Genomic DNA, 10,425 nt, shown 5'->3' on the forward strand with positions numbered 1-10,425 from the left:
CCAGTGCCTTGCTGTGATTCAGCAGAAAGCATTGAAAGGTGGTCTTTCAGGTTCAACCTGAAATATGATCTGTAGTCTCAATTTATTACACATATTGACTTAATCTCCTGCTAGGCTTCCACTCTATTAAAAGCCAATTTAACATGTATAGATTCTCATTTGGACTCTAAGTCTGTTCTGAGAATGAGTCTGTCTCAGCCTCTGATAAAGAGTTTGAGTTGAAGTTAAAAAAACTGAGTAGGTTGGACTAGAAGGTAAGCACAAATGATAAGCACCCTGTATGCTCATGCTTATATCTAGCTCAAAAGCTTTCTTCTTTTCTTCACTGTGTGACCCAGTTTATATGGAATTTAAGTTGAGGTTAGTCTGGTAGTAGAATTGCACATTAACAAATTCAGCAAATCTTCAATTTCTCTTGTGTATATGATGGGTGACTAGTTTTGAGCTATTTTTTTGCCATTAGACAGTCTAGATACTCAAAATGTTACTAGTAGTTTACTCACTTTCAATATAAAGATATTGATATGATGAAGTAGGATGTTTGTTAAATAGAGACACAGTGTAATACTGTACTGACTCTTCATAAAGCTAGAGCCATTACCAAAAGTCCATATCCCACAACCGAATGACACTGAGTGGTCAAGGTTTACATGAGGTTTTAAATTATGTTATTCTGAACTTCAGGGATTCTATAGATCTTAAGCCTATATATACAAAGTTATTAATAACATATATAGTCCTACTACAGTTCTTTAAGAATCCAATCCCTATATTATTCAGACCACCCATCTACATCATTGGTGGGACTCTTGAGAAGCTTTGCTAAAGTCTTGGACTCCATCTTACATATTTAACCCAGGACTGTAGTCTAAAAGATCTAAGATAGTAAGATGTCCTGTTAAATCTTTGATACTAAATTAAAATGGCTTAACCCATATTTATCAGATCAATTTACAAAACATATGCCCTCTGGTATGAATTTTATCCTCCTATTAAATTCATGTCCTGCTCTGCTTCCTTGCTCAAGTCATTCAGATTTAGTATTTTTTCTGTATACCTAGTTCAAGCTTAGGATGTCTGGCTGCAGCTCACCTTATGATATTTTTGTCATCTGTTGTGGTAAAATATAAAGTGAAATCTTAGATGCAATTTGTTAAACCTGAAGATGTAAAGTCTGTAACTTCAGAAACAGACCTAGGCTGACAAGATAAAAAACCGAATAAAGAGGTAAGAATTGATGCCTGGTCTCACAAACTTACCTTATAATCATGTAAAATGTGAAAGATTACATAAAATACATGGAGGAGATGGGTGAGACAGGTGCTGGCATAACCCACAAAGATGATATCAACATAAATGTCAAAAATGTATTCACAACCAAATGGGGTACATACTTTAAAATGTGCCCTTGTTTCTTTGATATATGCAAGCTCATTACAGAGCATCCAAACCAGGTTCCTGTAGATCTTGGCAATAGCACAACAAGTTTTAACATGACTGTCATCACTGCTAGCTCTAAATTAAAACCAATAAGCAAGCGCGGGTAACAACTTTCTTTTTATCGGAGTTGTAGATTGAAGCGTTAATGGTGAAGTATGCTTTTACCAAATATAATTATCTTAGAGCCTGGTCAGGGCTTCCGTTGTAGTGTGTAGGTGCACCTGCCTTCAGCTCGGAAGAGGTAGTGGTTGACATTCTGAAACTAGGGTTGGCTGTTAGGTTTCAGGGTGGTTGTTCTACTGGGAATTCGTCGGATGAAGTCAAGGATTGGTTATCTGGTTCTGTGGTTACAGGAGACGGTGTGCGTCTCTCTCTGTCGTCTGGTTCTTCTACAGGGGATGGTGTGCGTCTCTCTCTGTTATCTTCTGTATCCGGACCGGCGGCCTCGTGATACTCTTCTGGGGAATCGGGTTCGTTAGGATCGCGTTCCCACCAATACTTTCTGACCCAAGTGGTCGTCTTTGCTGATCAGCAATCTGGGCCTCTCATGGTGGAGAGGTTCGAAGGGTACTTGAATCTTTTGTTACGAACTAGGATAGTTCCAACAATAGTTACTCAATACGAGTATTTGGCTAAGGTCGAGTCAAGACTCTCACGTATGCAAGAGTTCGTAAGACAAGGCAAGGAGAGTGTCCTTGACTTGAATCAGTTTCAGACGACTTAAGATTGGAGGTCTTAAGCAAAGAAAGTTCCAGGTAAAACCTAGTAAGATTAAAGTAAAGAACTACATACATAGTACAAAGTGGGTTTATATAGTGAGTGATAACTGCTTTAGGGCTGGTACAATGAAGTCAGAACGAGTCAGAGATAACAAGAATAGATCACCTAGCGACGGCATGATGCGATCATGATGTAATACAGCTGATGATAAGAGATAAGTCTAGCGACAGCTATGATGGCGATCATGACGTAATACAAGGTAAGAAGAGAAAATGAATAGGGGCGTACGTAGACTGTAACAAGGTCTGGAGTAGAAACAAACAAAGGTAGACTACACTTAAGTAGAGATGGAGTTGACAGGAAATAGACAGAAGTCTCAGAAAGGCAAAACTCTGGCTTAGAGAGTCAATCCCTAAGCATGGATGTAGACAGAAGGATAAATCCAGAGGACTGGAAATTCAGCCTAGGGAATCCTTCCCTAGGCCTAAGGAAAGGTCAGACTAAGATGGACCAAGGTCTGAGATAGGAATGAGTAAAGAGAGCAAGTCTATGTTGATATTCGAACTAAGGAAACTCTACAGGAGTTGTACAGAGGTTTATATACTGGACAAGATCCAAGAGGATCAGTAAGCTGAAGACAAATGCTATGTACAAGCATGTGGAAACATATTGGTAAGTATGAACGGAGCATAAGTAAATGAACTTGGAGATGAGACAGAATACAAGGATCAATAAGCAAGACAGAAACAATAACCAAAGTCAAGAGTCAAGGGGATTACCATAAGGAGATAGATGCTGATTTAAGGTTTGAGCTTCAGATATGGGTATAGGTCAGATCTGGAGGTCTGGAGATATTGGATGAGGTGTCTGGATATTAGATGAGCGGATCCAGTGGTCTAGGTGAAGACAGAACTAGGATATGAATCGTGGATATAGCCCGGTAGTCTAGGGAAGGTAAAGTCCCAGGTGGAATGAGCTCAGATCCGATTGGAACAAGGGTGGATGAAGCAGGCTTAGCTGCGGAGGTCTGGAGGTATGGATATATGGATGTGCGAAGTTGTACAGATCTGAACCGATAGTGGACTGGAGGTCTGGAGTCATGGATAAGGGTATGGAGGTCCGGATGTGCATCCAGAAGGCGTGGGAATATCATCGGACATAGGTCTGGAATATGGGATATGACACACCCATACCCCACACCCACACAGATATACCCATACCCATGTAGTACCCTAATAATAATCACCTCATCAGGATTACAGAATACAATTTCAATAAAGGTCATCCTGTCATTTTAAGATGCTATAGAGGAAGAATTGACAACATGTATGAAAATGTGACAGTGGATAGGAGAGTGTGTAACAAATTCAATCTCCTCTATGGCAACTTGGTTAATTCCCCCCCATTCTCGCAGGCAGCATGTTGAAACCAACAACAACACTACTGAGTCAGTACCGCAAGACATGCTGAGTCACCTAGTCATCAAAATTCAATGTATGCACCATTTGGCGACTATCAACCACAGCCTATCCCTCAACATTGCAACCCTCAATGTCATGCATGGATCTTCCTCCACCTGGTAGGTACACACCCCCATATTATCCCATGCACCATTTGGTGCTTCAGCCCCAGTGAAAATCGACAAGAATGAGGTAGATACATGCCAATAGATGTCTAAGTACAAAATGAGATGGATACAAATCTAAGAAATTCGAGAAGGCAAAACTCTAATTTTGTGCAAACGCAAAGAATCTTTCCAAAGGTGAAAAGATGCAAACATGTCGGACTTCGATTGCGTAGTTTGCAACTTTGCGACAAATTTTGCACCTGCATGCATTCAATGCACGTGTGTATTTTGCATAAGTCCATAACCCAGACCGTATTTGCATTATGTTTATTGGAGTCCTAGTACAGTTGAAACACTCGCATCTTCTCATCTGCCCACCATGTCATTCGCCCCCACTGCGACACTGAGTCCAGCTCGATATGACCACTCCCTTGTGTTACTAGCACAACACAACAACCACAAGCCCAGGGCGGCCAGCAGTTGTTTCGCTTAATGTGACTGCCAGTGTTGTCCTTGAGGAGAGGAACTCGGTCCTTGCTAGTTCTTCATGCCTCTCCCTTATGTTTCCTTGGTCACTGGTCTTTCTATCACACTGATTAATCTCTCTACTTCACTCAAACCAATCTCGTCTTCCACGCTTCATTAACCAGTCACGGTAGCATCACGCACATGAAATCTATTCATTTTCAAATCATCAAACTAATCTACAGCAGCCCTTCACTCTCTCATCCTTCTCATCCCTTACCTCCCCTGATTGACCTAGTAGTGAGCTGGACTTGTTTCATGGATTGTCATGAATGACAATCCCGTCTACTGGACTTATTGCTGGTGCGCTCCTGATGACATCGACACAACACCTGAAACCCACGAGTCCTCCATCAAGATCCCAGATACATTGGCCACCTCCCCCTCTAATCCTCTGAAATGAGCTGTATCTCCTGATGTCGAAGTTCAACCAATACCAGCACCAAAAGAAAAGTGGACTGGCAGTACTACGAGTGGCCTCCCAGACTCACCTTCACCACTCTCCATCAGTTCCGAGATTCCCTGTATTGAATCTCGTGATCAAGAGAATGAGGTAAGTGCCATATTTTTCGTACTATTTTATTGAATAAGTCACTGGCAGGTAATGAGGCGACCAGACTCACCCTGCGGCTCAGACGTTCTGTGGCACCTGCCGTCTGAATGTGGATCAGCACCAGCGCTATCGCCGCTATGTAGTGCCGACAAAGGAAACGCTAAGGAAACGGCCAACATAGAGGTGAGTCAAATGTGCACCTCACATTGCATCAATTTGGCACTGACTTCAACTGCGCTCGCTAGATAAAAAATCCACTGTAAGTTTTAGATGTCTCGATACTTGGTCACCAGCGTGAACCGGCTGCATTCGCACTCTACTGGAACAATCTGTCTACCAGTATCAAGGAGGTATGTGCTACATCGGGGAGAACCTCCCGCGCTAATGCAGTACACCAGGAATACAAACAAAAGGCCACAGCACAGGTGAGTGTCGTCATGGCTACTGGTTCTATAGGCCACTGTACTAACTGGTTCTTCTACTACTACAGGTCAGCTCTTCTTTGACGCTCCAAAGCAAGGGCAGCAAGAATGAGCACCATGACTAGCGGCAGGATCCTGGTGGATGTGTGCATGATAGCATTGGTGTTGGGATGGCGGGATGGTGGGAGGAGCGACCCCACTATTATAATACCTGCCTAATACCAGCAATTCACAGTGATACCCATCTACAATTCATTCAATAGCATTAGATCTGTATTGATATCATTTTCCGGGCCAAATCGGGCCAAATCAAACCATTTTGACCTATCTAAAGATCTCAATTTCCTTTCGACTTCTATCTTTTCTCATCTCAAAAAGTGCTGTTTTTTCGAAAGACCTCAAAACATGATGATAAGATCTATAGGCTTTATTTTCTTCAATATATATTGACACGTATCTACCTCTTTCTTGTTGATTTTTACTGGGCTTCAGCTTCAGCCTCCACCTATTCCTCTCTTTGCACCAGTAGCTGGTAGCAGAGCAGATTTTTGAGTTGGTGGTGAGGTACAGATGTATGATGTTGCACACAGTCAACCTTATTCAGGACCATATCACCAGTACAATCACAACAATTAGATGAATCACAATACTTAATAATATATTGCTGTATTCATTATTTTTCAGACCTTGGCACAACTTCAAGCTTCCAGTTCGATGACTCAATGTCAACAGATCGAGAGCTGCGGAGAGTCAAAGTTGACTGCGCCACCTGGTCTTCCCAATAAGTAAGCCTTATTAAGCTTGGTGCTTACGCGTACCGGCAAGCTTAATTAGGCTTGGTTACAGTAAACCTCCAACACCAGCGTTAAATATCGCCCCAAATACCTTTTTACCTTACAGCTACTACTACCTACCCGCTCAAAAGGGTAAGGACCGCCCCCTGCCCTCCCCACGTATACAGCACTTCCCGCGACCTCCCCGATTTACCTGAACTTTGATCAACGGCGGCTTCCCACGCCCTTTCTGCTCTTACCCTACACCGTCGACGTCACTGGGCAGTTACAGCCAACAATCCAGGCATCTGGCTAGTGTCCTAGGCACTGCACTGTCCCCTCAAGGTACCTGCGCTCCTGCCATCCTACTAGACCTGCTCTGTACCCACCTGCGCACCATCCTCCTCATTCCCGCCACCCTGCGCTGCCACCATCTTCCTAGTTCCTGCCCTGTACCTACCTGTACGCCATCTTCATCTTTTTCAGCACCCTGTGCTGCCACCATCTTCCTAGTTCCTGCCCTGGACCCACCTGCCCGCCATCCTCGTCTTTTTCAGCACCCTGCGCTGCCACCATCTTCCTAGTTCCTGCCCTGTACCCACCTGCACGCCATCCTCGTCTTTTTCAGCACCCTGTGCTACCACCATCTTCCTAGTTCGTGTCTTATACCTACCTGCACCCCACCCTTCTCATTCTCGCCACCCTTAGATCATGCTGTCCATCATGCCGCGTGGGACGGGGACTTCCAGGCTGAAAGGCCTTTCTAAATCTATCATCTCACACAGCTTCAGAGGGCGGCATCGCCAGTCACATGTGTTGACAGCTGGCAAGCAATCTCAGCGCCGCGAGGCAGCTGCAATGAGTTGTCTGGCTCTAGTTCAAGGTATGTAGTATTTTTTCTTACTTTCTATGACCGCCATACCAATTTTTCCCATAGAGATGTCATCTGAGGACCGCGAGATGGTCGAGAACATGATCGTTGACCATGGTATGGATGTCGAGCCACAACTGTACACAGCCCCCCAGGTGAGGAAGGGTTAGACATGAGCCATGCTGGAGGTGAATTTGAGGCATTCGAGGGACTTGCCCATGAAATCGCTGGGATCAGTGGATGGTGAGTGCTTTTTTTTTCACTACCTGCGCTATCTCAAACACACATGGATATGGAGCCGCTATGTAGACCCACGCACTTGTACTGATCGCATCGAAAATGAAACGAACCACTGGAGCATTCAAATGGGCTGCCTGGTAGAGGCCTATTTAGACTATCGCCACCGCGACTTGGGGGATGGCATGCCCAACTGCAATGGGATACCTGCAGCATCACCCTCTGATGATACTCAGCGTGTTTCACTGAGTGAAATTGAACTTATCGATATCTTTAGTACGTATATTGACTGCGTTCTTCTTGTCAGTACTAATTTAAACAGGTCGAAAGTGCTCTTCGCTTCAATCACAACCCTTCCATATGTATCCTAACGAGACTTTAATTTATCACGGCTACATTGGATGTGCACCGGTGTATCCAACTGTTGCTATATCTCTCCGTACCCTTGCTGCTTACCAACAAACACATCCTGTGTGCCCTTCATTTGGTTTTCAAGCACAGTGCAAAGCTCTCTGCTTTCTTCATGGTGTAAGCACTCTGTTTGTTTGGGCATTTACATAAATTATAACGAGATTTGACTTGACAGATCTCTTATAGGCCTTACCTCACCGCACAACTATCTTCCGCCTTCAACGTCTATTTGGAAATTCTCCATTGTGTGGACCAACGCCTTCACATGGCCCTGAAACGTGATACTCCAAATTGGCGCCTTCTAAACTCCTGTCCTGCATGCTTTTACAAGCTCGAGGATGAGCCTAATCTGGAATTTGAGTGGCTCGTATCAATTGACGGCAACAACAGCCTGAAGAGATGGGATTCCATGACATACGGGACGAATGCACAACTTGATTCTTGAAAGGCTCGCTCTGACTTTTGGGTTGATGCAGAGTCTGTGGACGAATTCAGCGGCAAATTGAGAGCATGGGCAGTGAGTGTCGACTTATTGCACAATTATGTTCTCATCAGCCGTATAGGCGGAAGACAACGATGTTGAGAATACAGCAGCTGAGACCAACCCTGCCCCATTCAGTTGTGCCTGATCGGTGGAAAAATGCAGGTCCGGAAACTCGCAAGAAGATGTTCTCGGTGTTCGATGAATCGGGAATCTTCATTGCAGCATGTTGTCATTGGTTCGTGCTTATTGCTTGTGATATGATCCGAAGCGGAGAATTGTGAGTTTGTGTTTGCTCATCAGTTAAGTTTCATCTAATATATTAGGGCAAAATACCCACTTGCCATCATTGACAAACTGCTTACAGTCTACGGCAAGAACGGTGCATGTGCATATGATATAGGCTGTGCCTTTACCAAGACATTAGGTACCAGCGCTCTAGGGCCACAAGCGCGAGAGCTTGGGTTTCGTCTTATGGTTGGGGCATTCCATGGGCACGCTCACAATCGCATGTGTCAACTTGATTGGCATCCAATGTACATTACAGGAACTGGACACAGCAAAGGAGAGGGCTGTGAACATGTATTTTCTGCATCTAATGCTCTCGCACGTGGCACCCGACATGCAAGCACATTCCACCGGCATCAGACGATTGAGCAACACTTCGCATTTTGGAATGACGACAAATATGCTAACCTTAGTAAGTTCTTGTCTAACTGTGTATAAATGAATGATGACGTTAATGTACCTCAGGCAACTTTTTGTGGAATCACTACCGCGAGGCCCTAAAATCAATTGAGACCCTTACTGTTGAGCTATCCGCTATCAAATCGGAGCTGAACATTACCGATGATGACTTCCTGCGCTACTTCGAGCAAGAACGTGCTTATCTACATAGCTTGAAAGAGCCACCTGCAAGAGACCAGCTTTGTATCCATTATGTTGAAGCACTTGATGAACTAACTGAATGAAGGTAAGTTGTTTTTATATGTAGATATGTCTGACATTAACAATCTCAGAACTGATTGGCATGCAGCACGTGAAGCTGCTAATAATTCCCTTACAGGGATTGCAGCTAGCAGCTTGCAGAAGATTAATGAAGCGCTCACACAAGCTCGGATCCGAGTCGATTCATCATATGCGAAGTTACAGCACGCAGAAGCGCTAGTGGCACATGTCGAAATTCAGCTCACTGTGGAAGCACGATGGGAGGTAGGTGGCCCAGAATACAATGAATTCAAAATGGAGGCACGTATAGGCAAGTATCGTGCTGCACTTGACGAGCTGGAGCGCCTCGTAGTCATGCATTTATTTGAGCTTTCCAAACTTTTGTTGTCAGGGACAGGTGAGTTCTGCATTAGTACCCATATAGATTCTCTCTGCTAATTAAAATCTTAGGCTACAAACTACGTCAGCAGATCAGCAAGGCTTTACAACGGTGTTCCGAGGCTATCCGAAATGTGATAAATCGGTATAACATGCAGGCTGTCGCCCTAACTCCCCGCGCTCATGAAGAAGTCAAGCGACTTAACGTTGAAGTTCGCCGCTTATGCACTGCAATTCACACTGAGGAACTCCAAACCTCTGCCGTCATCAATGACTTGCTTCTGTCGGACCCAAGACTGGCTGCAGAGCTGCAGTGCCAATGCCGTCCATTGCTATTGCTTAGATCGTATTGAGCACCTGGCTGGATTATCGGGCATCAGGGGCATTGGTGTCCGCATGCAGTATCCTTTATCGACTCCCAACATCCCTCCCGCCTCGCATCCTTCAACATCTCCTGACGTTCATACAAATTCAGGTAGGCCTCCTCGCATACTTTCTGTGCCGATTTAATTTCTTTCATAGGTGCACTGCAGAATGTTGACGACATTGATGCAATTATCACATCTGACTATACTGACATAGAAGCGATTGATTGTGAGGAGCACAGCACAGTGGTAGAGGATATGGCCGACTTTTTCATTCGATCACTGACTAGTTTACTTGTGTCATTTTGTGTTATTAAACTTATTCCAATGCATCATAGGTTTTGAGAATTCTCATCTGCTGCAGCATCCATTCACTGGCCTTCACACCAGCATCAGAAAGAGCCTTGTCACACAGGTCTATGGTACGCTTGAGAAGAGGTTCCACAAGATTCTCCAGCTGCACACGTCCAAGCCTTATGTTGATGTGCTTGGGACTGTCGACGGTAAGCTCGATAAGAGGTTCCACAAGATTCTCCAGGTGCACACGTCCAAGCCTTATGTTGATGTGCTTGGGACCAGATGCATCAGCAGTGATATATGAGAGGTTGATTTCCGTCTGCGTTGTTGTGGGTCAACGGTACGCTTGATAAGAGGTTCCACGAGATTCTCCAGCTGCACACGTCCAAGCCTATATATGTTGATGTGCTTGGGACCAAATGCATCGGCAGTGATAT

At 44.5% G+C, this 10,425-nt stretch overlaps 4 protein-coding genes across 4 annotated transcripts; 2 read left to right on the forward strand and 2 right to left on the reverse strand.

The window, feature by feature from the left end:
* Positions 1–4,883: 4,883 nt before the first annotated feature.
* On the reverse strand, positions 4,884–5,528 carry DFJ58DRAFT_802753 (uncharacterized protein; the record flags this gene model as incomplete). Its single annotated transcript, XM_041390940.1, has 2 exons — positions 5,296–5,528; positions 4,884–5,230 (listed from the first exon to the last, which is right to left on the reverse strand). Coding segments are annotated over exons 1-2 (223 nt in total), but the record flags the coding sequence as incomplete, so codon positions are not given.
* A 1,195-nt stretch (positions 5,529–6,723) lies between these two features.
* Positions 6,724–7,964, forward strand: DFJ58DRAFT_731228 (uncharacterized protein; the record flags this gene model as incomplete). Its single annotated transcript, XM_041386012.1, has 6 exons — positions 6,724–6,883; positions 6,938–6,988; positions 7,027–7,114; positions 7,170–7,384; positions 7,431–7,647; positions 7,706–7,964. The coding sequence occupies 6 exons, from the start codon at positions 6,724–6,726 to the stop codon at positions 7,962–7,964; spliced, it is 990 nt and encodes a 329-aa protein (XP_041240672.1).
* Positions 7,965–8,474: 510 nt separating this feature from the next.
* On the forward strand, positions 8,475–9,386 carry DFJ58DRAFT_664845 (uncharacterized protein; the record flags this gene model as incomplete). The annotated part of the gene is made up of 3 exons (XM_041382467.1): positions 8,475–8,700; positions 8,754–8,941; positions 8,979–9,386. 3 exons carry the CDS (start codon positions 8,475–8,477, stop codon positions 9,384–9,386), a joined length of 822 nt encoding a protein of 273 aa, XP_041240673.1.
* Positions 9,387–10,061: 675 nt separating this feature from the next.
* Positions 10,062–10,319, reverse strand: DFJ58DRAFT_617349 (uncharacterized protein; the record flags this gene model as incomplete). Its single annotated transcript, XM_041380987.1, has 2 exons — positions 10,062–10,148; positions 10,218–10,319. Coding segments are annotated over 2 exons (189 nt in total), but the record flags the coding sequence as incomplete, so codon positions are not given.
* Between the last annotated feature and the right edge of the window lie 106 nt (positions 10,320–10,425).

Source organism: Suillus subalutaceus (assembly GCF_016647625.1).
Source record: "Suillus subalutaceus strain FC151 chromosome Unknown DFJ58scaffold_102, whole genome shotgun sequence".
Taxonomy (NCBI): Eukaryota; Fungi; Basidiomycota; class Agaricomycetes; order Boletales; family Suillaceae; genus Suillus; species Suillus subalutaceus.